The sequence below is a fragment of the Suncus etruscus genome, chromosome 1 (assembly GCF_024139225.1).
Source record: "Suncus etruscus isolate mSunEtr1 chromosome 1, mSunEtr1.pri.cur, whole genome shotgun sequence".
NCBI lineage: Eukaryota > Metazoa > Chordata > Mammalia > Eulipotyphla > Soricidae > Suncus > Suncus etruscus.
The window spans coordinates 31,440,045-31,464,816 of NC_064848.1; the positions used below are offsets into that span (position 1 = coordinate 31,440,045).

Genomic DNA, 24,772 nt, shown 5'->3' on the forward strand with positions numbered 1-24,772 from the left:
GCTTTTGGCTTGGGGGAACCATATGGGACATGGGGGGATGGAACCATGGTTCGTTCTAGGCTAGCACTTGCAAGGCAGACACCTTACCTCTAGTGCCACCACTCCAGCCCTGAGTTTTGGTGTTTTGTCAAACCTCCCTCCCTCTCTACCTTCTCATCAAGTTCTTAATTTTTTTTGTGTAAGCCACTTAGATTTGAAGCCTATTTGTGCTATTTTGATTTGTGTGTTTTTATGGAGAGTGTGAGCGAGCATGCCTGTCCATGTTCACTGTGAGTGGTAAAGTGTGTGTTTGTTTTCATTTGTAGTTCTAAATGGAGCTCCCGGATTTATCAACTTGTGTGATGCTTTGAATGCCTGGCAGCTGGTGAAGGAGCTCAAAGAAGCTGTGGGTGTCCCAGCCGCTGCTTCCTTCAAACATGTCAGCCCAGCAGGTAAAGAAAGCACTGAATTCTGGAATGCCGGAATTATCTGAAATGCACTTCCTGTGGGCTTCTCAGAAATTGGACAGACTCTAAGTTGTTGAATAGTCTATGGAATTTGAAACCAGTTTGGTAGGTAGATTAAAAACTCTGCTTTAACACAGTATTTCTGTTTGTGGATTTGTATAACATTAAGAGGCATGAAAACCGGTAATATTGTGTTTTGGTATTTTAGAAAGGAAAATAACTTTTTTCCATGTGTTAGGAAGCATAACTGAGTAGGCTTAGAGAGGTTGTGTTGAAAACTCTTCATAGCTATTATATGCATTCATCATCTCTACATGAGCCTGGTTTCCACAATTGATTGTCCACGTAATTTTAGATATTTTCTGAATATTGAAGTGAAACAAGTGACAAAGAAGTAAGTGGTGTGTGATAGTAACCAAGACACAGAAACTGCCTTCTAGGTGTGTTTGTTGAGGTCAGAGAGTGAGGGGTTCTCTTTTCACAGACCAGGAAAAAGAGATTCCCCACTTCTCACTTTCCCTGCAACTACACTTTTAGTTTTCAGTTTACCAAAAAGACTTATTTGATCTGGCACAGGTGCGCAAGATGATGCTGCATTGACTAATAGATGTTCAGGGGAAATGTCTTGGCTCAGGAACTAACAAGTTAGTAACTTGAAATTTTTGGTTTGTTATTCTTTGTACCAGGGGCTGCTGTTGGAATTCCTCTCAGTGAAGATGAGGCCAAAGTGTGCATGGTCTATGATCTTTACCAGTCGCTTACGCCCATATCGACAGCATATGCAAGGGCAAGAGGTTAGAAGAATGTTTTTTGAGAAAAATCAATGATCAATTTATGTGCAACAATTTGTCCTTTGTTTTAGTATAAGACTTCAAATTTTCTTTAACATTTCATTAATACTTAAGAATTATTACATGAGTACTTGGAAAGACATTTGTAAAATGCTACCATAAATTGAAGCATAGTTGGAATTTGGTGCGTGTAATTTCAAATTTATATTGCTTAAAATAGGACTTTGGCTTGAGTTAATATGTATTTCAGAAATATATTCCTGAGGGGTAACCATTCCATAAGTATGACCTTTAACTATTGTAACATTTTGGTAAACTGTGAATCATGGACTAAATGTTTTCTAACACTTATTTTTATAAACAAAATTTGGAAGTATATAATATTTGGGGAGGCCCACCCCCAGGAATGCTCACAGACAATTTTTGGCTTTGCACTTAGGAATTACTCCTGGCTGTGCGTAGGAGACCATACAAGACGCTGAGGTTCAAACCCAGCTCAAGGAAGACAAAGCACTGTACCCATTGCTCTGGCTTCTGGAATCAACTTTATAAATAAAGTTTGATGTATATTTTCAGTGACTTATATGAACTACAACCAGTTTTGAGTACTTGTAACATGTTACCTTTAGAGAAATGTGTTCAGTAAGACTTTATTGAGGGGCCAGAGAGATAGCTTGGAGGTAAGGTGTTTGCCTTTCATGCAGAAGGACGGTGGTTCAAATCTCTGCGTCCTATATGGTCCCCCGTTCCTGCCAGAGGCGATTTCTGAGCCAGGAGTAACTCCTGAGCACTGCTGGTTGTGACCCAAAAACAAAAACAAAAACAAACTTTTATTGAGCTGTTTTTAACTTTTTATGTGTGTGAAAGGATGATTTATGATAAATCAGTATTTTAATTTTTTACTTACAGGGGCTGATAGAATGTCTTCCTTTGGTGACTTTATTGCCTTATCTGATGTTTGTGATGTTCCTACTGCCAAAATTATCTCCAGAGAGGTGAGTGGTCAGTCATGAGTCAAGATTCTGTGGGTCAGGACCAGAGAAGATAGGATTGAATGCTTACATACAAGCAATCTGGTTTCAATACTCTGCACTATTTAGGGTTCAAAGGTTTCTCGGGGGTGATCCCTGAGTACCTGGAGTAAACCGTGAACACAGTAGTATGTACCTCACTAGAGGTATGATTTTAGGGCCACAACCAGTGGAGCTTGGGTTACTCCTGCACTCATAAATTATCCCTAATTGTTGGTAGAGGCCTTTGGATTAGTCTTCATATTGCCTTCTAATTATGTTTCTCTAGATTGGTTCCTTTGGTTTACATATTAAAAAGATGTTTTTTCATTGCCTCCTCATTTGGCTTTTTCAAACCCTTATCTTGGGGGTGGACTTTGTTTTTCCCAATATAGGGCCGGAGAGATTGTATTTGGCCTTGCATGGAGAAGGATGGTAGTTTGAATCCCGTCATCCCATATGGTCCCTCGTGCCTGCCAGGAGCGATTTCTGAGAGTAGAGCCAGGAGTAACCCCTGAGTGCTACTGGGTGTGACCCAAAAACCAAAAAAAAAAGGAAAAAAAAAGAAATTAATATATATTTGCAGGTGTCCGATGGTATCATTGCTCCAGGCTACGAAGAAGAAGCTTTGCAAATACTTTCTAAAAAGAAAAATGGCAGCTACTGTGTTCTTCAGGTTGGTTTTATGTCTCATTTTTCTTTCCTACTTAAACTTACCTTTATGCTAAAATCTTTCTATTGAACATCTTAATCTACCCCCTCTTGGATTTTATTTTGCATTTTGGTTTTAAGATTAAGGTACTTGTGGCCAAAGAGATAGCATAGCAGGTGGATCTCATATTTAAAGGGATTTTTATTTTATTTCTTTTGTATACCCAATCTATTCATGTTCTCTGCCTATTTTCCTAACTGTTGAGATTTTTTTTCTTACTCATTTTTACAAGTCCTCATGTATTATATAATCTTAAGATTGAATCATGGATAAAGCAAATAACTACTTGAATTGAAAGTAAACATTCATAATATTGCTTTACAGAGAATAATTGGTCCCTAGAAATTTCTGGAATTCCAGCTTCATGTAATGGAAGTTATTAAGTGTATATCCTTCATTGCAGGATACCAATCGTTGTATACCATATTTTCCCGCATATAAGATGACTTTTGAAACGAATAAAAGTCAGCCGAAAATCTGGGGTCGTCTTATACGCCGAGTATATCCCGAAAAACATTTCGATATGCCACTAAACAAAAATTGGATATTGCCATCAAACGAATTTCCAACTCGATCCTGCACCAATCACTGCAAGGCTGCTCAGACGGCCTTTCTAACTCAGCCAATCCAAGCAGGCTTTTGATGCATGCAAATTAGACAATGTTCTGTACCGAATCTACACTATCAAAAGCCTGCTCAGATCGGCCAGAGTCAGAGAGAAAGTCTATGACAGTATAACCTTTGAACCTTTGCTTGTTGTGATTGGCTCACTGTGGTACATATAGTTGCAGCACAGGAACTTTCTGTCTTATACAGCAAATATAGGCCTAACCCTATGTTTTAACTGTAAAATTAGGGGGTCGTCTTATACGCTGGAAAATACAGTAGTCATTATACAAGTCAGCTTTTCAAGAAAAATACAAGTCATTTCGTACTGAAGATAAATACTGTTTGGGGAGGGCCAGGGAGTCAAAGTGCTGGAGTGCAAATTTTACTTGTGAAGGGCTTTGTGTTCTTCAGGTGTGCCCTGCTGGCACATGAGCACCACAGTGGTGATGTAGGTGACCCCAGTGTTCTCATGCTAAGTGGCATCACATTAGCAGGTTTTAGTTCCTGTCAAGCCCACATAGCCAAGCCAGATAGACCCAGGAGTATACCTAGTTCCCTTAAGCACTGCTTGGGAAGTAATCCACACACACACAAAAAAGTGAAATAAAGTTAGTTTTGAAAGGTACTTGACCACACGTTTTAACCATTCAGTTTATTATAACTGTATTCTGTAGTTTGTTGATCGTTCAGCTTTTGCTGCTGCTGTTAAAGAGAATTAAATGCTTAAATCTATTACCACTTAACTCGAAGTATCTTGGAGAATGTTTTTCAAATTGAGCTCATTGTTACCTCTTCAGCACCTGACAACCTCATATTTCAAGATGTCAAAACAGTACCTGGACTGCTTTTTTAAGTATTTTAGTTTTGAGGGTTTTTTATGGCTTGTTTTTGAGAATTTTAGCTAGGTTTACACATGGATTCATAACTGCCACCACAAGGCAACTTATTTTTCTACCTGACAAGTGACAGGTTTACCACATTTAATAGATAGAGATGATGCTCAGAAATTTTGTAATACAGAGGGAAGGTTTAGAATTTAGAAAAAAATGAGTTACGTGGAATTAATGGGAGGGTTTGCTTACAAGTTGTAGATATGAATGCTTTCTAACTCTGGGATTGTCTACAGAAAAAACAAGTTTAGAAAGATACCTGGGAGGGAGTGATCTGGTGCATTTATACAGTCCCTGTGTCTTTACAGCTGGAATGGGGTTGCCAGGGATAACCCATAAGCAGTGCTTGGGAGTCCTTGAGCCAGCCACTCCCAGTACTTGCCTTTTATATATATATATATATATATATATATATATATATATATATAAATTTGATTTTTTATTCAATTTTTTTAATAATTAAGCATCATGGTTACAAACATATCTGTAGTTGGGTTTGTAGTTATAGTCATAACAAGTACATTCCCCTTCACCAGTTCAACCTCCTGGTACTTGTGTGCGTGCCAGGTGACTGAGTGCTTGGCTCTGGCATTGAGCTGCTATCGCCCAGCATACATGGGACATTCAGAGCTCATCTGGTGTCAGGGATCTACTCGGTGCCTCTGTGCCAGATCTCTGGCCTCTTTTCTTGTTGTTTTGTTTATTTCTGCAGAAGAGTGGAACACAGATTAAACAGAACACAAAAACAGACCAAATTTTGTAAAATATTTTAATCCTTCAGGCACATTGAATCATTTCTATAATTTCTACTGAGCCCATAAAAATAAAATCAAGGAGCTAAATTTAATGACAGTTATAGACACCCATGTACCTCTCTACCAGTTTTAATACTTTAGCATAATTCAACCAAGATTTTGGGGGTTTTTGTTTGTTTTTGTTTGGGGGCCACACCTATGGGTGCTCAGGGGTTATTCCTGGCTCTGTTCAGAAGTTTCGCTGGCAGGCTCAAGGAACCATATGGTATTCCAGAATCAAACCTGGGTGTGCTGCATGCAAAAGTCCTATCTGCTGTGCTATCACTCTGACCCAAGAGATCCCAAGTTTTTTTCTTTTTTTTATTAATATTTTTTATTTTGACCAAAGTGGATTACAAATTATTCACAGTAGTATTTCAGGTATATAGTGACATTGAATCAGGGCCATTCCCACCACCAATGTTGTCCTCCCTCCATCCCTGTTCCCAGCATGCATCCCATATCCCCCTCCTTTATCCCCTGGGCTGTTAGTATAAGTGGTCCCCTCTGTATCTAGCTTGTTGTAGATTGGGTATCGATTCTGTTGTGGTTAGCTTTGGATTTGGTGTTTAAGTTTGATAATTTTTTTATTTCTACTCAATGTTCATATGACTGTTTGGTCTTGGAGCCATGCTTTTTTTTTTTTTTTTCCACAAAATTATTTATGGTACATAGTGACAACGAATGAGGGGTACTCCCACCCCCAGTGCTGTCCTCCCTCCACCCCCGTTTCCAGCATGCATCTCATATCTCCTTCCCTTCCCTTTCTCCCCAGAATACTAGTGCAACTGATCTCCACTTTACAGCTTGTTGTAGATTATCTATTCTGTTGTTGTTTGCAATAAAAAGGATAAGAAAAAAAGAAAGAAGAAAAAAAAAATTTGGCCGCAACTACCAAAAAAAGAAAGAGAAAAAGAAAAAAAATGCACCTGGCTAATAGGAAAAGAAAAAAGTGGAGGAAAGAAGAGAAGGAAAATAAAGTCAAAAACTAACAAATTAAAACAAAACAAGAAAAAGAAGGGGTGCTGGAATGGCAGGGTTTGGCGTTCCCTCCACTTTTAGTTTTTTGCATAGGCACAGTAAGCATTGGGGAAGAATGGGAATTTCCGTAGCCTAAGAGATTCAGGGCTTCTCCATCCTTGAAGCATACCATCATGGAATCAACCCCTAGCTCCATAGATACTCATTACCTCATCCCAAGGGCTTTTTATATGGTGCCAGAAACTTTCTCTCAGTTGTGGGTGAGAAAAGGAGGCCACTGTAGCCAGTGGTCTTGGCATTTGCGCAGGTCCTAGGACAAGGTCTAGGTTAGAGTCTTTACGGTTCTAAAGGTTCTGTTTGTTGTTCAGTCTTCTGTAACAGATGCTCCCTGTTTTTATTCAGTCCCTAAGCCGAAGTATGGGATATTTTGGACCTAAGGGTTCTGCTCAGTTTCTGTTGTCCAAGTTGGACTTCTGTAATAAGAAGTCCCTTTTTTTTTTTTTTTAAATAAGAGTCCTGGGATAGGGTTTTCCTTATTGGTCCCAAGGAAAGTTCTGCCAGTTGCAGTTGTCAAAATCAGTTTTCTGTAAATGGTGCTCTTATTTTTCGCAGTTCAAAGGAGAGTACATCTTCTGATTTCCATTTAGTGTTAGGTGAGGTGATAGGACAACCTGGTCTTGAGTCAAGTTGTCATTTCCTCGTTGTCATATCATAACTGGTACAAGTTGGTGCCAGAGCAGTGTTTTAATTCTCCCAATGGAGTTGGTTTCTGGTGTTGTTGCCCAGAGCTGTATCAGTTCTACATCTGGGACCTGGGGTTTGGGGTTGAACTAACACTGTTCAGTCTCCTGGAGACTGGCTTGTATCCACATGACACATGTCCAGGATGGGAGGCTCCCTTGTGTTATAAAAAGTGTGAGGTCTTATCCCTAGAGGATAAGATCTTATTTCTTATTTCTGTGTCTATGGTTTCCCCTTATTTACTGTGCCCATACAAAAACGTATGGTTTCATATTGGATTGCTGGTGCTATTCTGGGTAAGGATGACAGGTTATACTCACACTCTCTGTGGTCTGTTTTTGATCTGCCCTTTTATCCCAGGCAAGGCTTTAGTACCAAGCAGCACCAAAATGGTAAGGATAGCGAAAATATGTATACATTAAAATAGAACAGATAATTAAACCTGTGTTTAAAAAAAGAGGGAAAAAAAGAAAAGAAAGGTATTTGAAGAAAACAAGTGATAGTTGAGTTTGAGACATGTTTTGCAGCATTACAGAACCCTGTATTGTCCTTGAACTGGGGTTTTTCTGAAGCTGATTTCCATATCATGCAACAGTCCATAGTTTGATGGGGGCAAGAGGGGCCACCAAGCATGAGTCAGTGGGCATGTTGGTTGTAGTTCTTTGTCGTGGCATGAGATGGGGACCGAGAGGGTGTCTTTCAGTGAGGAGCTGGATGGTGGTCTGTTGGGGCAGAAGGTCAGTCTTGGTGTCTACCTAGTTAGGAACTGAGGGTAAAGAGGGTTAAATAAGGGGAAGATAATGGTTCAGGGTTGGGAGGTGAGGGGGTAGGAGAGACATGGTTGGGGAGAGGCAATACATGATACAGACTACATACAATATGTAGATAAACTGTTTATGGTTTAGTCTTGGAGTCAGTATGAAAAGTCACGTCCACAAAAAGACTAGACATTAAAGGTCTATTTGAGTGTTTTATCCAAATCTTGGCCATCCCGATTTCATTCCTAGGAACAGTCTAGGATAAGAAATGTTTTTGTATAATGCTTAAAAAGTATATTTGTCACGCGGGCGCTTTGAAAATTAGTATTAGTAACGAATAATACAGAGGGTCCAGTGTGTGTAGGGGAGGAGTTTCCCTCCTCCCCCCGCTCCCCAGGGCCCAAGTTGCCAGGGCGGGCTGTGAAGGCCAGTCTGTCATGGGGATCTCAGTCTCCTGGACTACGTGTTCAGTCGGCCAGTCTGGCATGGGGGATCTCAGTCTCCTGGACTACGTGTTCAGTCCAGGAGGCCTATGGTCAGCTGTCTGCCCAGAGACCCTGACATACCAGAAAAAGAGGGACAGAATTCGCTCTTCTGGGTCCAACTGCAGGCTCCCTTTCCAGTTTGAAAATGCAAAGGGGAGGGGTTTCCCTCCTCCCCCACCCCCCAGGGCCCAAGTTGCCAGGGCCGGCCGTGAAGGCCAGTCTGGCGTGGGGGGATCTCAGTCTCCTGGTGCCATGTTTTAATACAGAGGTCAGCATAAACTCCTCCCCACCCTCCTAAACTGGTAGGTTAGAAAGCAACCAGAATAGAGACATCTGCTATGAAAACAGAGTCAGCCCTGTGAGAAACTCAAGTTAGAGCTGCTTTCTCTGACCCTTTTTCTAGGAGCATTGTATCAGCCAAGCCTTGCTTCACCAGATTCCACTTCTTGATCCTCCAGACTCTGGCCTCTTAATAATCTTGAATTCATAATTTGGGAGAAAGTATTTCGATAAATTATACCCTTTGAAAAAGACACAAGCTACAAATCTTGTTTACTTCCTTCCTCCTTTTAACTTTTTTTTTTTTGGGGGGGGGGCTCCACACCCAGTGATGCTCAGGGGTTACTCCTGGCTATGTGCTCAGAAATCGCTCCTGGCTTGGAGGCCTATATGGGACACCAGGGGCTCGAACTGTGGTCTGTCCTAGGTTAGCGCATAGCAAGGCAAACGTCCTACTGCTTGCGCGACCACTCTGGCTTCCCTTTTAACTTTCTTAATTAAGTATTAGCAGGGCATTTTATAATATATTTTTAGAAGGAAAAGAAAATTATAGTCTAATCTGTGCCAGTTACTTTTTCTCAGAAAATTTGTTTTATCATAAATTTCTCTTTAGAAAGGACTGTGGAGATGTTCCTTTTCGTTAGTTTACTAACTAATATACTCACTGGGCACATTGGTTTTAATATATGCTAGAAATCCCAATATGGTTATAAAATCTATAAATTATCTTGAAGCAAAATATTGAGGTATGGTGATTGTATCATGCATGCTTAAGTTCAAAAAGCACATAAATTTATAATGAAATTTCTTTTACATCAATGCTTTTGAGGGTTGTAGATACATATCTTTACATTATACCTTAAATGTGCACTCTTTAATTTATAGCAAGATAGGAGCTTAGAGCCTAGAGACCACACAACAAGAGAAATTGTATATCGCTGTACTCCGAAGGCAATTAAGCCATCTTTGACTTCAGTCCATCTGGGATTGGTCACAGAGACGATGAACACACAAGTATTGTTTAAGCTTTCAGGTTCCTTGGACAGACCTGAATAAGTGCCCAAACTGCTCATTATATGGTACAATATTGCTCCCAACCCTGATTCCTGATACTGAAGCCATATTTTAAGTTGACAGGCATTTGAAGAACAATAAGTATATCAACATGGAATAGGTTCCTGGGAGAGCAGAGACTGGGATATTTCACTGGATCAGCAGACACTCAAAGTATAAGGCCCTGAAAATTTTCTATTCTGTTTCTGCCTCTGTTGCCCTCTATATTCAAAGACCCGAAATCTTTATTCTGGTCTATCCTGTTTGTTTGATTTTTGGCCTGTATTATATTCTAAAAGGCCTAAACAGTTATTCTCAGATTAGCCTAGTCTGATGTTTTTGTTAGGAACAACACTTTCCCACAGAACTGATAGGGATCTAGGGCTTGAAAGGGAGTATCATTAGGCTTCTTGGGGAGGCAGGTAGGTAGGTATATTGGTGATGGGAGTGGTATTGGAATTCTGTGCAGAGGAACCATTAATAGTATTGTAAATACCTCAGCCCAAAAATGTGCAATCAATTTGTATTCTTTAAATTTTTGCTTTAGATGGATCCATCTTATAAACCAGATGAGAATGAAGTGCGTACTCTTTTCGGTCTTCGTTTAAGCCAGAAGAGAAATAATGGAGTCATCGACAAATCATTATTTAGCAATGTCGTTACCAAGAATAAAGAAGTAAGTGAAACTACATAAACACCTACTGTTGATAATTCAGGCCTGTTCTAAGTATTAATAGTTTTTGTTTGATTGTTAAAACCCAGTTTAAGAATGGTTAATGTGCAAGTGAGTAGAACATCAAGTGAACATGAAAGTTTAAAGATTAATAAAAAGCCATAATAAAAGCTCCCGTGCATATGGAGAGATCCGATCTTAACATAAACAGAATCGTTTCTTTTATAAATTATGTGTCCTAACTTGCCTTTTGTAATATGGTTTTGCATCTTTGATCAAATGCCTTCAAACCATCTATAGATCAATACTCTTGGATAGCCACCGGAATCTGTTTGTAGATAGGTGTACCAAGTGGTTTTCATTTCCAAGTTTTTCCTGGAATGTTTTAATCCTGTTTTCATTGTTCTTTTACAAAGGAGCTGTCTGTAGGTATATTCATTATTGTCCTTTGTTTTGGGGCCACGCCCAGCCATGCTCAGCTTCTGGCACTGTACAGAATGTATGGAATTCCTGACTGTATGGAATGCCAGGGATTAGACCTAGGTTGGACTACAAGCAAGCAAGCAATTTACCTGCTATTCTATCTCTGGCCTCAAATTAAATAAAATTAAAATTGGGGGGCGGGGGTGTTGAACCAAACCTGGCAGCCTCAGTAGTCACTCTTGGTAGATTCGGGGATCATATAGGATGCCAGAGATCAAACCTGGGTCCGTCCCAGGTTGGCAGCATGGAAGGCAAACGCCCTCCCGCTGTGCTATCTCTTCGCCCCCCTAAATTTAACTTTAATTGGGGTGTTGATCATGTAAAACACACAGCAGTCTGAAGTGTATGTGTCTGTCATTCTCTATTGTTAACGATACCAAGATTGCAGTATAGGAGACATGAAGAAATTCTCCAAGGTTACAGAGTTAAGGAAACAGATTATTTGGTGCTTTCTTTCTGAAATGCCTAATTAATTGGGTCTACAGTTGTTTGGGACTGTTTTGGCTGGGTTAATGTTGCTTCAGGTACATGTTGCTTTCCCAGTACTTCAGAGGTATCACTCTGCTGTTTTTTTTTTGTTGTTGTTCTTTTATCTGCTGATGTGTCTGCTATTTTTGATTGGATTAAAAGTTGGGCACTAGGTATGAAAAACAATTGAGCTGTTTTAAGAATTTAATTCTGTGTTTGTTTTCTCCTTAAAGAAGTTGACTTAAATTTTTGAAGTCATGCAGATCAGGTGGAGGCTGACCATGTTCATTATGACAGGAATTGAACTGATGAGAATTGAAGTTTCTATTTTTGTGAGGCCTGGTTTTCTTGACCATCCATTCCTGTTGTACTGTGAGAAGTCTGGATGTCTGCCAGGTTCACACTTTCCTTGTATCATCTGAACTCTTGATTTTACCCCTTATTTGTAAAGCTGTCAACATCTGCTCAGATCATTTATTTCTACTTTTACTTCTGGATCTTGGATATGCTTTGAGGGGGAAAACCCTAGCCTCATTTCTTCTTGCTTCATCTCTGGGATCTGTACCCCGCATAAGCTGCTTCTAGTTTTTATTTTTGTTCTAGAAGGACAATAGTCTCCAACCTAGTCCTGCACTGTAATAGAAGTACGAAGAGAAGAATTATGATTTGTTCCCATGTCTAACTTTTGATCATTTAAGTAGAATTGCTGAAAGTAAATGCTAAAATGTAGCAGTTCTCTTTATAAGCAGATAGTGACTAAGTAGGATCTTTATTGACTTAGTGGATATCGTCTACGGCCATACCACCCTGAATGCGCCCGATCTCGTCTGATCTCGGAAGCTAAGCAGGGTCGGGCCTGGTTAGTACTTGGATGGGAGACTTAGTGGATAGCTTTCCATTTCTGACATTAATATTCAGTGGTGCTCTGGTATATGGTAGCATTTTTAGGGTGTGTGAGGCCTGAGATTTCCACCTGTTTGCCTATAGTGTTGTGATTAGGGATCACTACTAGTGGTGCTGTGAATCAAACTTGGGTAGGCAGTGTGCAAAAAAGCAAGTGCCTATGCCTGTATGCACTCAGGTAATTTGGCTTGATGGATTTTTGTAAATACTAAAAAAGGCAATCACTTACGTTTCTTTTTTCATATTGAACATTATGCTTAGCTATTAATGATCTTTTAAAAATGTTTTTCTTTTTTTTTTTTTTTTTTTGGGCCACACCCGTTTGATGCTCCTGGCTAAGCGCTCAGAAATCGCCCCTGGCTTGGGGGGACCATATGGGACGCCGGGGGATCGAACTGCAGTCCTTCCTTGGCTAGCGCTTTCAAGGCAGACACCTTAACTCTAGCGCTACCTCGCCGGCCCCTAAAAATGTTTTTCTTATTGGGTTATAGTTATTAAACTCGTAAATAATTAAGCAGTTTTTGATAGATTTTGTGCACATGGGTAAATTTTTTAAATTTTTGAGTCACATCCAGCTGTGTTCAGGGTCCTCCTGATTTCGATCTTGGGTTCACTCTTGGGAGTCTTGGCATATCAAAAGGGCTACCAGATGCAACACAAGAACCTTAGGCACTGCCTATATTTCTTCTGCCCATTCATTTCTATCTCTCTCTTTTTCTTTTCTTTTTTTTTTTTTTTTTTGTTGTTGTTGTTGTTTTTTGTTTTTGGGTCACACTCAGTGACGTTCAGGGATTACTCCTGGCTATGCGCTCAGAAATTGCTCCTAGCTTGAGGGACTATATGGGACACCAGGGATAGAACCCAGGTCTGTCCTGGGTCAGCACATGCAAGGCAAACGCCCTATCACTGCGCTATTGCCCTCTATCTCTTAAAACAAATATCTGTGAACATCCTGTTCTCAAAGTGTTCATGATGTACTGTTAGGTTAAAAGAATGTTCAGAATGAGGAGAATGTGTATTCATACTGAATATACTTGAATTAGTTTCCTTCCCATTGTTCTTGAAACATTTAGTTCCTTTTATTTGTGCCATGTATTTAAAATTGGATATTGTCACTTTACAATACCAGGGCTGTATTTGAAGCTATATAGACTAGGAGGCTGACTTTAATTATTGATCCTTCCTTAGAACCAAAGGAAAAATTAGATCTAGTCCGAGACAGACTACAAATATAAGGAAGCATTGACAATGCTCTCAGGAGTTGAGTTTGTGTTTACTAATAACTAAGATGGACATTTTTGGAGGTAGCTTTTTCATCTGTATCTCTTTTGTGATGAAATGTCTCTTTGTCCCTTTTTTTCTTAATTCACTTTTTGTTTTTGTTGCTAGAAATCTTTATTTTAGAGAATACTGACTTCGGGGAAAATGTGGTTTCGTATATCTATTCTAAAAGCTTGTTGGTCTTTATGTCCTCATGATACTTGGGGAAGCTTTGATTTTGATGAAGTTTTCTCTTCTGCAACTTACCTATTTTGCTATTTTGAGTTCATTTGTTTTGCAGCTGGTTGATGAATTTGCTTATAAATCAATTATCAACTTAGGATACCAATAGAGATGGTCATTTTTTATTTGTAATTTAAAAAGTATAGCTTTTTTTTTTTTTTATGTGCTCAGAGCTTTTGTTTGCCTCTGCTCAGGGGTCACTACTGGCAGAGCTCAGTAACCATATGGGGTGCTGGGGATAAAACCCAGTTTGCTGTATGCAAGGCAAGTACCCTAGCCATGTTACTCTTGCGCTGCCCCAAAATAGAATTTTAAGATAGAATATTATTTTATTCTGTTGAGCTAGTCGTTTCCTTTGTATTTATGAATAGTTTTACTTAGAATATTTTAGAGAAGAAAGTGTATCACAATTGTTTGTAATGTCTTTGAAAATAATTCTTAAGGATTTATTTCTGAACATGTATCTTATGTCTTTATATATATTAGTATTGGTTTTTTTTTTGTTTGTTTTGGGCCACATCTGGCAGTTTATTCAGGGGTCACTCTTGGCTCTGTGCTCAGAAATTGCTCCTGGAAGCCTTGGGGGATCATATGGGATACTGGGGGTAGAACCCTGGTCACATGCAAGTAAACACTAACTATCTTTCTGTTGTGCTATCTTTCTGGCCTCATATATCTGTTAGTATTATTGTAAAGAAAATGCTATTTATTCATTTTGAAGCAACTTGGTTAATTCTTGTCTATGTAAATAGACTTAGTTGCCACACAGTGGTATTCCTGTTAGTTAGGCATTGAATGAACTGAGGCCCTCCACAGACACTTGAAACAGTGAGGTTCTCAGTAAAACCTGCTACTTAGCATGAATAGTTTATTTCATTCACTGCTATCTGAGAGATGTAACAGCACTGTAGATCTTTTACAGTAAATGATATGTAAAATACCTAAAGTCAGGGGTCTCAAACTCAATTTACCTGGGGGCCGCAGGAGGCAAAGTTGGGGTGAGGCAAGGCCGCATAAGGGATTTCGCTTACCGAATATTTGCAATAAAAAATCACATTAGTAAGAAAAAAATCGCAAAACAATTGCATTAAACATTTGCATACCCCGAACGGAACTGCTCGGGATATGCGAATGTTTAATGCGATTTTTTCTTACTAATGCGATTTTTATTGCGATTATTCGGTAAGCGAATAATCGCGAATACCTTGATATTTGAAGGCCGGCCGCAGGCCACAAAATGTTGTACGGAGGGCCGCGAGTTTGAGACCCCTGCCTAAAGTAAAGTGAACTTTGAAAAGCCTGATCCAGTTAATCCTCTGTCTTTCCTCAGCTGCCAGCATCTGCGCTCAGAGACCTCATAGTGGCCACCATTGCTGTCAAGTACTCTCAGTCGAACTCTGTGTGTTACGCCAAGAATGGCCAGGTAACAACAAGGCTTTCTCCCCAATGGGGCTGTTCTCCAAAGAGACTTATAGAAATCCGTCTGCCTCAGACTTCTGGAAAGAAAATTTTCTGGCTTTGTTTAGTATTGACTCAGTAAATCCCTTTACTGTTAAAGCCAGCAATAATTATGAAGTATCTTAGTAATTTCCTGCTATTGAGGCACCTTGCCTCCTGCCTAGATTGAATTGGCACACTTTGCAGCAGCAGGACGACTGGGTTCTTTCTATATAGCTAACTTTTCCCTCTTTTCTCCTTTCCCAGTAGTAATTTCAGTAAATAAGGATTGCATTCACCAGCCCTGAGTTTTGCAGCATGTATTTTTTATGGTTTTTCTTGGGCCATTCTACCCAGAATTCATAGATGATAGAACAGTTTCTTTTCAAATTAAGTTTACTGAGGCATAAGTTGTATGCTGTAATATTTGCCCTTTTTAAAGGGTTTTATCAGTTTTTATTACATGGTTGTGTCCATTGCTGCAGTTCAAAACTGAACATTTTCTTCCTGATGTTGAGCAACAAGGTAGTTAGTATCTTTCCCAGTTTACTGAGCTGTAAAATTCAGAACTGAAGCAACTGCTCACTCCTGCCTTTCCTCACCCCATGGCCAATCTGATTTTTCTGTAGCTCCAGCAGCATTAGGAGGGAGCCCTTTCATCTTCATGTCTTGTTCCAATCTCTCAGCATTTGTTAAGTTACTTAGCATATAAGTGGGAGTTGAAGAGTAGTTACTAATTAATATCTGAACCAGAAGAACCTTTCAAATTCAGTGTTGTTGTGATTACCGGTTTTTTAAAAGACTGCTAATCTCTGATAATAAATACTTTATAGATTGTGGTCATTGTCCCTGGCTCAGGTTCTCATAAATCCTAGTCAAATGATGCTGCACTGCTGCTATATCCAGGAGTTCTAGAAACTTCCAAAGTGCTAATATCGTTGAGTGAGGTAAATTATACAGTTTGTAGTTCTATTATTCCTCTTACCCGTACATGTTGATGAGTAAAATTATTTTCCTACTATGTGCTTGATCTTTTTTTTTTGGCTTTTGGCTTTTGGCGCTCAGGAATCTGTTTACTCCTGGCAGGCAAGGGGACATTTGGGATGCCGGGATTCAAATCACTGTCCTGTATGCAAGGCAAATGCCCTATTGCTATGCTATCTCTCTGGCCCCTTACTCATTTTTGATAGAATTAAATGTGTTGAAGATCTGTTGAGAAATATATATATATATATATATATATATATATAGTATATATATAATGCTTGGTTTTTGGGTCACATCCGGTAGTGATCAGGGGTTCCTCCTGGCTCTATACTCAGAAATTGCTCCTGGGGGCCGGGAAGGTGGTGCTAGAGGTAAGGTGTCTGCCTTGCAAGCGCTAGAATAGGACAGACCGGACTGTGGTTCGATCCCCCGGTGTCCCATATGGTCCCTCCAAGCCAGGGGCGATTTCTGAGCTCATAGCCAGGAGGTAACCCCTGAGCGTCAAACAGGTGTGGCCCAAAAACCCAGAAGAAAAAAAAAAGAAATCGCTCCTGGCAGGCTCAGGGGACTGACCATATGGGATGCCCGGATTCGAAGTACCAACCTTTTTTTTGCACTCAAGGCAAACGCCTTACCTCCATGCTATCTCTCCGGCCCTGAAAGATATATTATTGAAGGGGACATTTGATATGTCTGTTCTTTAGGTCATTGGCATTGGAGCAGGACAGCAGTCTCGGATACACTGTACTCGCCTTGCAGGGGATAAGGCAAACTGTTGGTGGCTTCGACATCATCCACAGGTGCTTTCAATGAAGTTTAAAACAGGAGTAAAGAGAGCAGAAATATCCAATGCCATTGATCAGTATGTTACTGGAACCATCGGTGAGGTGAGAGGCTTTCATTAGGTTTGAGGGTAATTTCTGTTGGGCTGAGCACTCTTTACTGTGTAACAGACTTGACCTTCATTGAAACTTTGTGTGTACTCAATATTTAGTGTTTCCTGTTTGATATTGCCTACTAAAGTCCTAACACTCCCAAAAGAGTCTTCATCACTAACAAAAATTAAAATTTGTATAAAAAGAACAGTAGTCAAAATTCATCTGGAGTGGAAGCACCCTTTTTTAAAATTATTAATTAATTAATTAATTGTGATTGGGGCCACACCCAGTGGCACTCAGGGATTACTCCTGGCTCTATGCTCAAGAAATTGCTCTTGGCAGGCTCGGGGGACTCTATGAGAAGCCAGGGATTGAACCTGGATCATCCACTTGCTAAGCAAGTGTATATATATATATATATATATACATATATATATAGGTATATATATACCTACTGTGCTCTTACTCCAGCCCCTATTTATTTTATTTTTTTAATTAACTCTTTTTAAACACCATGGTTACAAGGTTGTTCATGTAACAGGGTTTTTTTTGCACAGTTACAAAGTTGTTCATGACATGACTGAGTTTCAGTCATACAATACAGTATACTTCAGCAGTTCACATTTCTTACAACCAATCAGCTTTCCCTGCCACCCTCCCCTCTTTCCACCTCTAGGGTAGCATTTCTTTTTCTCTATCTCTCTCTTTCACTCCCCCTTCCTTTTAGTCACTAGTTTGCAAATTGTTGCTGAAGGGGTATCACATCACTTTAACTCTTTTTAGCACCGCATTCTTACCCAAAGTGATTATTTCCAACTCTCATCGTCATGCCCTCTCCACTATTTGTGGCAAGCTCCTACCATGGACTGATTGTCCTGATCCTCATCTCTCATTGTCTCTGGATATTATTACTATACTATCTTTTTTTATATATCCCACAAACGAATGTGATTATTCTATGCCTGTCTCTCTTTCTCTAACTCATTTCACTCAGCATAATACTCTTCCTAACTATCCAGGTATAAGCATATTTCATGACTTCATTTTTTCTAACAGCTGAGTAGTATTGCATTGTGTAGATGTACCATTGTCCCGATCTACTCATCTATTCTTGGGCACCCTGGGTTATTTCCAGATGATGGCTATTGTGAATAGGGAATTTGGGGGCAGGTTTGAGGGAACCACACTTGGAGGTTCTCAAGGCTTATTCCAGGTTCTGTGCTCAGGGATCATTACTGCCTGGCAGACCATATGGAATGCCAGGTATCGAACCCAGGTCGGCCACGATCAAGACAAGCATCCTACCCACTGTACTATCACTCCAGCCCTGAAAAACACCTTTTTAAACTAGGAATTCTGTGAATGGTGTTCTGATTTATCAGTGAGTCTGACTATACTCGGGACTGTTACATAAAAATGTAATTTAGAATGTTCTGTTGTCTAAAAAGAGCTAGTGTAGCAGCTAAGGCACTTGTCTTGAACTTGTCCTATATATAGTCAACCCAGGTTCCATCTCTGGCACCACATAGCCAGGAATGAACCCTTTACAAAAAATAGAATATGCCATTCTGTTAATTTGTTTGCTTAACCTGGGGATACTAAATAGTGATTTAACTTAGGCAAAGATTAAAGAAGAAAATATATTCGAGTGAGCTAATCTAGAAAATAAATTTTATAGTCTTCATTTTATATGTTTTGACTTTCTCCCCCTAATTGAATATTAAAATATTAAATAAAATGACTAAGGCCTGAGTGATAGTACAAATGATAAGGTGCTGCTGACCTTGCATATGCCAACCCAGAGTCAGTCACTGGTATCTCATGTGATCATAACACCACCAGAAGGATCCCCTATATTAGATATGTCCCAAAACCAAAACAATATAAATATTAAATGGAAAAAGGAAAACATAGAGATAAATGCTGAATGTGTTTTTCTAAGTTTTAGGAAATGTGTCAGAGTACATTTAGGCTTTTTGCTTTATATCAGACAGTAGTAAGTAAAGATGGATCAACCTTTTTCTCTTCCCAAAGGATGAAGATTTGATAAAGTGGAAGGCACTCTTTGAGGAAGTTCCAGAATTATTAACTGAGGCCCAGAAGAAGGATTGGATTGACAAACTCAGTGAAGTTGCTGTCAGCTCTGATGCTTTCTTTCCTTTCAGGGATAATGTAGACAGAGCAAAAAGGGTATGTATAGAATTGGGTATATTTACGAGAAACTGAATTAGAGGTATAAGCCATATCAGAAATCCTGCTTTTCATATTTCGGTAATGTTACTGGAAAACGTACTGTGGAGGGGTTGGAGATGGCACAGAAAGGAAGATCGTGATATGAGTAGCTGCTGATCTAAACCTCAAAGAAAATAAGGGGGTTGGGAGTGGAGAGATAGCATAGTGGTAGGGTATTTGCCTTAGACACAGAAGGAGGGTGGTTCTAATCCCGGCAACCCAAAAGGTCCCCCGAGCCTGCCAGGAGCGGTTTCTGAGCATAGAATCAGGAGTAACCCCTGAGCGCTGTCGGGTATGACCCAAAAAACAAAAAGAAGGGGGACCTGTAAAAGGCATATTCTGTATGGGCATTTGCCCTGCCAATTCCACAGAGTGATCAGGCCACACTGTTCACTTGATCTACTTAGCCTGGGTCTTCACCTCTGCCACCTTGAATCTCAGTAGTGCCATAGAACTTAGACTAGGATCAGATTTAGCTCTATCAGATACAGCAAAAGAGGTGAAAGTAGCTTCCACCTCATAAAATAAGCTTTGTGCTTTTGGTTTTGGATTTTGAGCCACATTGAGTGTGCTTAAAGCTTCTGGCTCTGTGCTAAGGGATTACTTCTGGCTGTACTCTGGGGACCATATGGGGTTATGTGTTTTGAACTCAAGTTAGCTGTCTGCAAGACAAGTGCCCTACCTGCTGTACTATCACTGCTACTCCAGAAGTCAAAGGTTCTTAGGGGGTAATATGGGAGAAATATGTATAAAGAATTGGGTACAAGAAACATAATTGGGTTGGCATTAAAGTTGAGCATGTCTTAAGGATCACTTGCTCATATGCCATGTATCATTACAAGTTAAGATGTATTTTGGACTTTAAGGAGGTGGAAACTACGGTTAGAGTTTTGCTATGAGTATTCTCTAGTAATTACTTCTGGTAGTGCTTAGGGGACCAGGACCATACAGTGTCAATATTTGAACCCAGACCTTCTGCACACAAGGCATGTACATGAGTATTGAGTTCTTAAACCTCTGTTTTGTTTCTATTATTTTCCACACTGGGAAAATTTAGATCACTATATATTAATATATCTGAGCTATAGCAGTGGAAATATCATTAAGAGCCCTGTTCTTCAACCTGTGGTCCATGGACCAGTTTGCCGAAAATTTTCATCCAGTCTAAAGAGCAGCAGATGTTGAATAGCTGAGAATTACAATTTTATAACATTGAATTTAATAATATATAAAATCCTATCTACATTGGTATTTATTTCTGTTTTAGCTCTCGGTCAGTTCTCGTATTTCCTTCAATTCTCAGATATAAAAAGGTTGAAGAACACTGATTTGGAAAGTTGTCTTACTCCTATTTAAATTTGATGTATAGATAACCCAAGTTCTATTATCCTGTTATTTTGCCTTTTTAAACTTGAGTGAAGCAGTGTACACCTTAAATTGTTAGCTTATGCTTTTTTGGTGGGAGGAGTAGATGCTTACATTTTAGCATAAAATTGGGCTTTAAATATAATATCACTAATCTGCTATTGATGTAGAATATTTTAAGATTTGAAGAGCAGATTCATATCTTCTTATGTATAAGCCCAACCATACCCCTGCAACTTTCTGTGCCATCACTCAGTAGACTATCCTGCTGGCTTTCCTTCTGGTAGCTACTGTTTTTCCAGTCTCAATTCTTTTTCTTGTGATGTGCCAGTTTTCTTTGCTTGTGTATATTCCAAATATGGATGAAACCTTCCTGTAATGATGTCGCCTCCTGACTTAGCATATAGCATGCTCATACTATGTTTTATCTATTTTGTTGTATTGTCCTTTAAAATTGTCTTCTGACACTCGGCATCTTCTTTCCCCTCAGAGTGGTGTTGCTTACATTGCTGCTCCTTCCGGGTCTACTGCTGATAAAGTTGTGATTGAAGCATGTGACGAACTGGGAATAGTCCTTACTCATACCAGCCTTAGGCTCTTTCATCACTGATTCAACCTACAGTTTTGGGAATTTTGCTTCTGTGTTAGTTGAAAAAAAAAATAACCATGTTTGAACATGCCCTTTTTTCTTTTTCTTTTTTTAAGAAGAAATATTAAATACTGATAATCTTGGTTCTCTGTGTTTGCTAGTTCTGTTTAATCTATCACTAATATATAAGCTATTTAAGGCAGTGTTCTGAAACCTTTTGTTCAACCATGGTCCTTCCAGCCTCGTTTCCATCCTGTGCCCTTCCCACCCTCCTTTCCTATTAGTTGACTACCTAGTCTGTGCTGTAGTTCCCCCATTGGTGTAATTTTCATATATGGCCTCCTGAAATATTGTAGGGACTTGTGGGATAATATTAATATTTAATATATAATATAATTTATATATATTTAAATATATTATATATTATCTTACTGGTCACACAAATCAAAGACTTCAAGTTATATATTAATATATATATGACTTTTAGTCTTTGATTTGTGTGACCAGTAAGATAGAGAAGAAAAAATAGTTCAACTTCCCATTTCTGGGTTATGAAAGAGTTATTCATGTCTGTTTCTTTAGTTGTATTAGTCAATGACATGTTGAAAGAATATTTGAGTGGCTTTCTCCAGAGGGAGAGGCCAGTACTCCCTGCCATGTTGGGAGTGAACCACTTTAGCATTTCCTTACTCCCTTAGTTCCAGAACCTGGTATCTTAGGGTCAGCTTCTTGAGAGACCTGAGCCAGAATTCCTCCTCAGTTGGCATTTCTGTGAATTGTAGTTGCACAGCTACATGAATTCGTTACCCAACAATAAATAGCTAATCAAATTTTGTTCAGTGTGGTTTTGATTCCCTACCCAGTCTCAAGTCAAACTAATTTGACTGTAAGTTAGCATTAAGGCTAAAATTATTTTCTAGACAGACTTTATACTATATATATGTATGTATAAGTGTGTGTGTGTGTGTGTGTGTGTGTGTGTGTGTGTGTGTGTGTGTGTGTGTGTGTGAAACAAAAGCCAGAATCTACACAATAATTTATACTTCTGAGGTGCCCCAACTTGTTGACTTTTCACATCAACAGATTGGCCTGGGACAAGTGTCCGTGGCCCAGGAAGAAGAGTCACTCATTTCTCACTGAGACAGTGCAGTCTCTCAAGGGATGCCCACCCTGCCCAACGCCTATCATTTTCACAGACTATTTTTTTGTTTTTTTACCATATCCAGCAGTGCTAAGGCTTTACCCTGCTCAGTGCGAGTTTTTCCTGGAGAAAACTGAAGCATCATACAGTGCCTAGGGATCAAAACATGGTTTGCCATGTGCAAGGCCAGCACCCTACCTGCTATACTATCTGTATCTCTTGAATACTCTTAAATCTATTTTCTTTTCATTTTGAGCCACACCCAGTGGTCCTCAGGGCTTCTCTTGCCTCTGCACTCAGGAACCACTCCTGACAGGCTCAGGGGTCATATGGGATGCCGGAGATTGAACCCAGGTTGACTGTAAGGCGAGAACCCTACCCATGGTCTATCATTCTGGCCTCTTAAAATCTTATTTATGCCAAAACACTGCTACACACATGTTTACTTAAAGTTTGTGGGGCTGAAGAGAGTACAGGGATAAAAGCACACATCTTGCTCACAGTGAACCCCACCCAACCCAGGTACTGCGGGCCTTCTAAGTATAACCCCAATATTGTTTTAACGTGGCTCCCAAGAGCCTCTTGAACAACCAGGAAAATCCCTGGCAATTCAAGATTCAGCAAGCACATCATCAGTAGGGGTCTCTGACCTGTGCTCCACTTGAGATACCTTGGGAAAATGACAAATGATACCAATGGATGTGTATAAGTTTTTATATGAACATATTCAGTCCTCAGGTATGCCTGCAAGTGGAATTGCTATTCATATGGTCATGATTCCCTTAAGCTGAGGGATCATCCAACTTTTCTAGACTAGTTGCATCATTGACATTTCCACTAGCATTTGTTCAAGGGTTCTATTGTCCCATAAAACCAGAAGAATTTTGAGCTAAATACTTGGTTGAGCAACTTCAAATGAGTGCTGAGGCACCCACTTCCACAAACCTCACTGCAAGTCCTTCCTGCCATGACATCCTGGGATGGAAGGACAAAGTTGAGTCCCTTGACACTGACAGGTCTCACCAGCAGAAACCTCATCTGATGTGTGTTTGACTTTGAAGAGGCCTGCTATCATGGTCAGTGTAGGAATAGTGTTTATTGAGTAGACCTTATTCCAAGGTACTGAGAGATGCTGAGAGTCCCTGGTCTTCCCTGTCTTTTGCCACATAAGTCTGAATCTTATGATTTGGGAGTATGGGGGAAAGAAGGGCCAAGAACCATTTTAGAAATATATTTGGTACCTTGGGTTAAAAACGTATAGTACTTTATAGTGAGCAGGTAGGGTGTTTGTCTTGCATGTGGCTGATCCAGATTCCATCCCATGCATCCCTTATGATCCCCTGAGCACTGCCAGTAGTGGTCCTTAAGTGCAGAATCAGGGGTAAGTCCTGAGCACAAGCAGATGTGACCCCAAAATGAAAATTAGAAAATAAAGGTACCACTCCAAAGGGTATTGTATTTTGGTCTTTGGCCTTTTGGCTACAACCAGCAGTGCTAAGACTAATAGCTCTGTTTTCAGAGGACTTTGTGATGCCACAAATTGAAATGAAATTGAAATCTGGGTCTGCAGCATGCAAGGCAAGAATCTGATGTCATCCACTTTAAAAGAAATCCAAGGACATGTAAACATGCTTTCCTCATATCTGAGGACTAAAGAGTGTTTAAAGACACCAAGGATGTTGAGGTTTTAGATGAAACTTTTTCTAACACACAGTGAAGATGTTTATTCTCTGAGCTATGGAACTCATTCTCTCTCCTTTCTAACATGTCCCTGTAATACTGGAGGACAAGAGTGTTTAAATATGCCACAGGTGTTAGGGTTTTCATCTCTTTTCACTCTGTCTCTCAGTCACTCTCTCGTTCCAATATTTCTTCTATCCCTTTGTGATATTTACAGATTTTGGTTTTCTAATTCAAATGGAATGTAATGGTAATGGTAATAACATTTCAAATGAGTGGTATGTTCTCCTTAAAGACCGGGTTAAGGACAGGAGTGATTATACAGTGGTAGGAAGTTTGTCTTGTTGTGCATCTGACCCAAGTTTGACACCTAGTTGAATAAGGTGCCCTGGCCCAAGCCCCACCAGGAGGGATTCCTGAGTTCAGAGCCATGAGTAAGCCACGAGTATACATCCACTCCTTAGCCCAAACACTTGTACAATTTCTTAGTTGGAAATTTTCCCAGCAGTACAAGGTCATCTTTAATCTTTGCTGTTAAGTCTTTACTACTGCCAGTTTAAGGAAAGTTAGAATCAGAATGCCCTCTGGGCTCCCCCCAGTGCGGATGGCTGAGAAAAGGACCTCAAAGAGAGGTTGCTTTCTTGAAAAGTGAGGGTGGTATTTCTCAAGCTTAGCAATAGTTGCAAAAATTTATTTGACCTAATAATAATCTCCCTTTCTGTGCGAAGTATGTCTATAGTTAAGCATTTACCTCTAGATGACAAAATTAGTACACACAAATATGGCCTTGATTAAATATCAATTTACCTGGGAAAATCAGCATCAAGAGAAACAAAAATAACTTTGTAATCCTCAAAGTTAGTCTTTTAAAAGATGTTCTGTAT

The 24,772-nt window shown here is 39.7% G+C and overlaps 1 protein-coding gene and 1 non-coding gene across 2 annotated transcripts in view; one reads left to right on the plus strand and one right to left on the minus strand.

Annotated features, from left to right (window-relative positions):
* Nucleotides 1–21,270, plus strand: part of ATIC (5-aminoimidazole-4-carboxamide ribonucleotide formyltransferase/IMP cyclohydrolase) — a 37,166-nt gene extending 15,896 nt beyond the window's left edge. The window contains exons 8-16 of the mRNA XM_049768551.1: nucleotides 306–431; nucleotides 1,133–1,240; nucleotides 2,147–2,232; nucleotides 2,834–2,923; nucleotides 10,097–10,225; nucleotides 14,910–15,002; nucleotides 16,708–16,890; nucleotides 18,916–19,071; nucleotides 20,969–21,270. Coding sequence (XP_049624508.1) covers nucleotides 306–431; nucleotides 1,133–1,240; nucleotides 2,147–2,232; nucleotides 2,834–2,923; nucleotides 10,097–10,225; nucleotides 14,910–15,002; nucleotides 16,708–16,890; nucleotides 18,916–19,071; nucleotides 20,969–21,088 — 1,091 coding nt within the window. The 3' untranslated portion in view covers nucleotides 21,089–21,270. The remainder of the gene's footprint in view (nucleotides 1–305; nucleotides 432–1,132; nucleotides 1,241–2,146; nucleotides 2,233–2,833; nucleotides 2,924–10,096; nucleotides 10,226–14,909; nucleotides 15,003–16,707; nucleotides 16,891–18,915; nucleotides 19,072–20,968) is intronic.
* LOC126030942 (small Cajal body-specific RNA 4) lies at nucleotides 8,549–8,676 on the minus strand. Its single transcript, XR_007503206.1, has one exon. It is a non-coding gene; the product is annotated as a small Cajal body-specific RNA 4 (non-coding RNA).
* Nucleotides 21,271–24,772: the final 3,502 nt, after the last annotated feature.